Source organism: Doryrhamphus excisus, linkage group LG10 (genome assembly GCF_037039965.1).
Source record: "Doryrhamphus excisus strain RoL-2023G ecotype Guam linkage group LG10, RoL_Dexc_Guam_v1.1, whole genome shotgun sequence".
NCBI lineage: Eukaryota > Metazoa > Chordata > Actinopteri > Syngnathiformes > Syngnathidae > Doryrhamphus > Doryrhamphus excisus.
This window is the reverse complement of record NC_136366.1, coordinates 5,977,514-5,984,355: the sequence shown is the minus strand read 5'-3', so window position 1 is coordinate 5,984,355 and position 6,842 is coordinate 5,977,514. Positions and strand designations below refer to the sequence as shown.

General features: G+C 46.0%; 1 protein-coding gene across 1 annotated transcript; it reads right to left on the bottom strand.

The window, feature by feature from the left end:
- Positions 1-1,842: 1,842 nt before the first annotated feature.
- On the bottom strand, positions 1,843-4,278 carry LOC144901154 (high affinity choline transporter 1-like). The gene is made up of 8 exons (XM_078794329.1): positions 4,095-4,278; positions 3,911-4,027; positions 3,639-3,794; positions 3,384-3,532; positions 3,176-3,319; positions 2,888-3,041; positions 2,609-2,826; positions 1,843-2,541 (listed from the first exon to the last, which is right to left on the bottom strand). The coding sequence occupies exons 1-8, from the start codon at positions 4,276-4,278 to the stop codon at positions 2,041-2,043; spliced, it is 1,623 nt and encodes a 540-aa protein (XP_078650455.1). The 3' UTR covers positions 1,843-2,040.
- Between the last annotated feature and the right edge of the window lie 2,564 nt (positions 4,279-6,842).

The following is a 6,842-nucleotide window of genomic DNA, read 5'->3' as shown; positions in this document are numbered from 1 at the left end:
GAGAATGGAGGGCGACTGAATTTGGCCTTCTTTGTTGATGAGTGTCAGTTCCATCATGACCTCTTCAGACTTTGTGCATTGCGTTGAATTTTAGCTTCCTGCGAAGTAATGCCATAATGATAACCATCACTTATCTGCAGCTGTACACCAAAACAACTCCAACCACAACATGAAACTGTTCTCCATTTGTACACATCTTGGATATGGATATACTGTCGGTGCACGTACTGTAATGTGAGGAGTGGCTATCTCAAGTAGCATGTTTATCTAAGCCTGTACATATGTCCTCTTTTAGACGCTAAGTGACCGTGAACACGGCTAGAAAGATAACTACTGTTTATCCTGTGCTACCTGTGATTGGTTACAATAGTACAGTTGTTACAGTGACCGTACTGTCAAGGGGTTGTTACTAGCTTATTTAATGATAAAGCACTTTTGCACGATTGGCCTCCATGTCGGTGAAGATATGAGGTGTTGAAAGCGTTGCCAGAGCGCCGTGTTGTCCAAAACAAGACCTTTGATATGTATAGAGTACCGGACAGGAGCTGGCGGCAAAGAGGCTGGAAAAATACCAGAACATCTTCACCCATGGCCCGCATTTGTTACTTGCATGCCTCACTGAAGGGCACCTTGATGAGACGACACGCTACGCAACAACAAACTACCGATCAAAATCCCAGTTAACGGTTAATCTTTGGGACAGTTAATCCTGTCTTGGTGTTACAAAATGATGCCAATCAGTCCTTTGATGTGTCATTCACTGGATGGCTCCGTCTACGTCCTGACATTTCAGAAATAAACCGATAGAGCCGGCGTAAGCGTTTCGGGAAACACGTTTAACGACTTTGTCATTAGATCTCGACAACGAAAAAAAGCATGCTGCAGGCCACAAAGTACGTACCTCTTTCATAGACGTGTGCTTGAGGATATAAAGCTGTGATGCACTTGACTTGAGCTCTTCTGAGGGAAGGGGTTCACCTATTTTTAGGTACCCCCCACTGCCGCTGCCTCTCACCTCGCAAGAGCGAAGAGTTACCTGATAGTGCGGGCATGTGGCAATCCTCAACATCTAATACTCTTATCTATATTTACAAACCTCCATCAATATTGGCCTACTTTGCTGCCAGCCTCTTGGTGTCAACAAAGTGTTTTTGTTTTGGCTAGCTAGCGCGACCACTCAACAATGACAAGGGCGATTTCTATGAAAGTCTGTGCCCGGGTGGCTTATGTCCTGAGGAAGTAGAAATTAAATTTAGGTTCTGGTTCAGGCCGCTCCAAATTCGCATAACAAAAACATCATTCATTCATTTTCTACCGCTTTTCCTCATGAGGGTGCTGTAGCCTATCCCAGCTGTCTTCGGGCGAGAGGCGGGGCACACCCTGGACTGGTCGCCGGCCAATCACAGGGCACATATAAACAAACAACCATTCACACTCACATTCATACCTATGGACAATTTGGAGTGGCCAATTAACCTAGCATGTTTTTGGAATGTGGGAGGAAACCGGAGTACCCGGAGAAAACCCACGCATGCACGGGGAGAACATGCAAACTCCACACAGAGATGGTCGAGGGTGGAATTGAACCCTGGTCTCCTAGCTGTGAGGTCTGCGCGCTAACCACTAGACCGCCGTGCCGCCCCACAAAAACATCAAATAACGGCAAATAAAATTTCATAGTACAGGGAAGTTGTAGCTTACACCTTTCCGGACACAGAGCAAATCTGTTTAGCATGTAATGGCATTTAGATCAACAATACTATCTGCCACAATGGCTGGACGGGACAAAAAAAAATAAAATAAAATTTAGGTTCAAATATGTACAGATATATTTTTATTATTGGTTCCCTCTGCCCCCGATGGCAAATAATTATAACAGTCTTAGTTTGGAATTAACTTACTATGCACTCAATTGTTCAAATGAAATAAAACCATTACCATTAACATGTATAGTCGATACCTGCTAGCTAACAATTTTAGCATGTTTGCATTTTTCCACAAAGTATCCTTTTGGTGAATGGTGTCACCCCCTGGTGGCCGCTAACTGTTCATGGGACTGCACTCGTCAGTGCTGCCAGCACACTGGGGGCGCTGTGGTGGGCGGTCGGTAACTTGAAAGACGTCCCATCGAACAGGAAGTAGTCCTCTGTTGAAAAGCTGAGATGCCAGGAAGGAGAAGAACAAAATGGCGGCAAGGGAGCACAGCATGGCAAAGGTCTTGACCGGGAAATGCTGCACGTGAGTCCCGTCCTCCAGAGTGCTTCCAGGGAATATGATGACAGGCGTTAGGCCTATCAGGGGCTCACCGCACAGCAGCCGAATCAGGATACCCAGTACGGCCCCCAAGATGGCACCATAACTATTGGTGATGTGGAAGAAGAGGACGCAGACGAGCTGAGGGAAAATGATGTTGTAGGATATTTGGATGCCCACGAACCAGAACAGGACCATGCTGGTTTTCAATTTGGTGAATGCCGCCCCGGTCACGCCCACCACCACTACCGTGAGGCGGATCACATGCTGGATCTCTCGCTCGGACGCCTGAAAGCAGAAGAGCAGGAAAGTCACACCCCACCCTCAACTGTCAGATGCCAACACCCGACCTCACCTGCGGTCGCAGGATGTTCTTGTAGATGTTGGATGAGAACACGGACGCCGCGGAAAGCAGGGCGGAGTCTGCAGATGACATCACAGCAGCGGCCACGCATGCGATCCCCAGGATGGAGATGTAAGGGGGGGTGAGGTGTTGCAGCACCATGGGCAGAACCAGCGCCGCCTCCCCCCGCTCCCACGGTGATGGAGAACCGTACGATGTCGCGTTCCAGTCTGGCGGGAAAAACACTCAAGACACTTTAATGCGCTTTGTCCAGATGATAGGAAGTCTTACCTGTGGATGCCGCCACCGCCCCCAGCAGGACGGGAGGTATGCCGAAAATGAGGATGATGAAGGCGGCGATAAAGCACAGACGCTTGGCCATCATGGGAGACGCTACCGACAGCGTCCTCTGGTGGAAGGATTGATACCCAGAATTGCCCAGCGCCTGTCAGATAGATGTGAGGAGGGGCACTTTATGCAGGAAGCTAGACCACATCCACAGGGCGACGCCATCAGGCCTCCACACCACTAGCGTGTGTGTGTGTGTGTGTGTGTGTGTGTGTGTGTGTGTGCTCTTACCGTAAATAAAAAATTATCCAGAAGGATCCAGAAGTTGTTGGCATTCCAGCTGCCAATCCAGGGAGCGTGCAGCGTGTTGTTCATTAGTGTGGAGCCGATGTTGACCACGTGTTGACTCGCCATAGCGAAGGGAACACAAGCCCACTGCACACACACTCTGTTAAAATCTCTCACACACACACAGTTTGAAGCACACCGGTGTACAGACCAAACTGATGAAGATGAGGAGCAGCTGGACGACGTCAGTGTAGGCCACAGAGTAGAGCCCCCCCAGCAGTGTGTATGTGATGGCCACCCCCACCGAGATCCAAACGCAAACATTGAAAGAAAGGTCCAGAACCACACTCATGGTCACACCTGTGTCACAAACACACACACATACACACATTGTTGCTGCACTACAAACCACATCTGACCATGTGTAGTGCATGTTTGTGTGTGTGTGTGTGTGTGTGCACATCACCCAGGCCGATGAGGGTGGAGGGAAGCCAGAATACATCAAGCAAAATCGATGTCACACAAAAAGCCCCCGTCAGAACTTTGCCGTAATTGTGCTGGAAAAGATCCATCATGGTGATGCAGCGTCTCTCATGGAGCGGCTTGGCGAACAAGAGGCTACCTGTTCGAGAGCCACAAAGTGTGAGTCAAACCGTGTTGCATTTGTCCCTGTGGGACACTTCAACTCTGCTGTGTTGTTGTGCTAACAAGTTATTGATTGATTGACAGTGAAATCACCAATAATAAAAGAAGCGCTGTATCCCAGAATCACCGTGGTGGCCCAGGCCACGCCCATGGAGGGGGTGTACACTATCTCTGCCAGGCCCACAATGAAGCCGCCTCCCACCCACGTGGCTGCAGGAGGAACGGAGATGTCACCAAGGTCACCATTTACCATGCTACTGCCCGGAAAGAGCCTCACCCGTCAAGGTGCAGATTCCCACCAACATGCTGATGTGCCGATTGGCCAGCAGTGACAGCTCCAGGAAGGTGGTCGTATGTTTGCGTTTTTCCCGACGGCCCTTGAAGTAAGCCCAGATGCCGATGCCGAAAACCAGCACGTAGAAGAAGCACATGGCTATGGCTCCTGGAATGTTGACGGCCATCTTGGACTTGAAGGTGAACAAATACTCACAAATACTTCACATAACTCACTCAAAGCAAAAATTATTTTTTCATCCGTAACCAAAACTTATAATGTCTTTAATCATAAAATCATCATTATTCTTGCTAATCGGACAACAAAATACACAGACATGTTATATGGGCGGTGATCTAGTGGTTAGCTCGCAGACCTCACAGCTAGGAGACCAGGGTTCAATTCCACCCTCAGCCATCTCTGTGTGGAGTTTGCATGTTCTCCCCGTGCATTCGTGGGTTTTCTCCGGGTACTCCGGTTTCCTCCCACATTCCAAAAACATGCTAGGTTAATTAGCCACTCCAAATTGTCCATAGGTATGAATGTGAGTGTGAATGGTTGTTTGTCTATATGTGCCCTGTGATTGGCTGGCGACCAGTCCAGGGTGTACCCCGCCTCTCGCCCGAAGACAGCTGGGATAGGCTCCAGCACCCCCCACGACCCTCGTGAGGAAAAAGCGGTAGAAAATGAATGAATGAATGAATGTCATATGGGATTCACTTGCAGTATTGATGCATCCTGAAGGGGTCAGATGTACGTGAGTTGCAAGGTGCTTGTCATTCCGATCTTCCAGTGAGGAAAAGTTTTTTTTTTTAACTTTTTTTAAACATTATAAACTTTTTTGAGTCTTTGTTAAAATACATACACAGCACTGCCAGCTAGAGCTAGCTTTATAAACAAGTACATGCTAAATATTTGTATGCTCTACTGAATAAATACAGGGCTGCACGGCGGTCGAGTGGTTAGCATGCAGACCTCACAGCAAGGAGACGAGGGTTCAATCCCACTCTCGGCCATCTCTGTGTGGAGTTTGCATGTTTTCTCCGGGTACTCCGGTTTCCTCCAACATTCCAAAAACATGCTAGGTAAATTGTCCATAGGTATGAATGTGAGTGTGAATGGTTGTTTGTCTATATGTGCCCTGTGATTGGCTGGCCACCAGTCCAGGGTGTACCCCAGCCTCTCACCTGAAGACAGCTGGGATAGGCTACAGTACCCCCCGCAACCCTCGGGAGGATAAGCGGTAGAAAATGAATGAATATTTCTAAATGAACCAATATTGTCTTTGAATCGGCAACCACAAATTATGATACAAATTGAATCGTTATTAAAATGCATCATTACACCCCTCCGTCTTTTGTCAAACAAACAAAAAACAGATTGTGTATACATATATATTCATACTGTTATATTTTGTATCTTCATTTTTAATAGAGGTGTCTGCACCAACTTCACCACAACAAATTCCTAGTATGTGTATGATCATACCTGGCAATAAAACACTTTCTGATCCTGATTAGAAAGAGACTTTCTACTAAGATTTTACAGGCTGGTTTAACCACAGTGTAATACCACAACATCTGCAATTTCTGTCAATCAAAAATGATGTGTAATTGCCCAATAAAATAAAAAGTTATTTTTCCAGTCTTACCTTTGCAAGGTAATTCCGTGAGCTCCTGTTTGGTCTGTAAACCGGTTAGTACAATTTCATGAAGAACACAAATGTTTATCATATTCTTAGAATGAAGGGAGACAATAACCAATGTGCTGCATGAACGCAAATCGATTCCCACATCAAAATATCGATAATTCGCTACTTTTGTCATTTGAGGAAATGTATGTATATCATTAACAGGAACACAGTGGTAGCTAAATGATTAAGATCTTGTCTAAATTATACTTATTTAATGAGATGTATTTTTTATTCTGCTTGTTTTTAATGAGAGCAGCCTGGAGGACATACAGGAAGTTAGCCAGGAAGGTACTGGTGCTTCTGGCTTGGGCGGACCGATGGTCTTTTTTTAAAGACAAATATTTGTTATTCGGCTACATAAAATGTCTAACTTTTACTTTTCTAAAAAAAAAAAAAGTGCAAAATATAAGGGAATACGAATAAATCTACAAAAAACAATTACAACTTTTAGAATTGACAGTTATTTTTCTGCAGTGCACAAATACTTCAAAAAACAACCATCTCAGTCTGGCCGAAAACTGACTTTATCTCCAAGGCCTATCTAACATGTAATGTCCCTCTGATGTACACATTCCTGATCCTATCCATCCTGGTCACTCCCAATGAGAACCTCAGCACCCTCATCTCTGCTACCTCCAGTTCTGCTTCCTGTCTTTTCCTCAGTGGCGCTGTCTCCAAACCAAACAACATGGCATTGTTGCGGCAGAAGTGTATCCAATCATGACATCATCATTTTCTACCGCTTGTCCTCATGAGGGTCGCAGGTGTGCTGGAGACTATCCCAGTTGTCTTCGACATATAATCAAATTATGAAGTATTGAAGGTTGCTTTGTTTTGTTTTTTTCATGTATCTTTTTAGTCCATAATTGTGTTTAATGGTCAGAGTCAAATAAATAACAACACTTTCCATTTTCATTCATTCATTTTCTACCGCTTATCCTCACGAGGGTCGCGGGGGGTGCTGGAGCCTATCCCGGGCCAGAGGCGGGGTACACCCTGGACTGGTGGCCAGCCAATCACAGGGCACATATAGACAAACAACCATTCACACTCACATT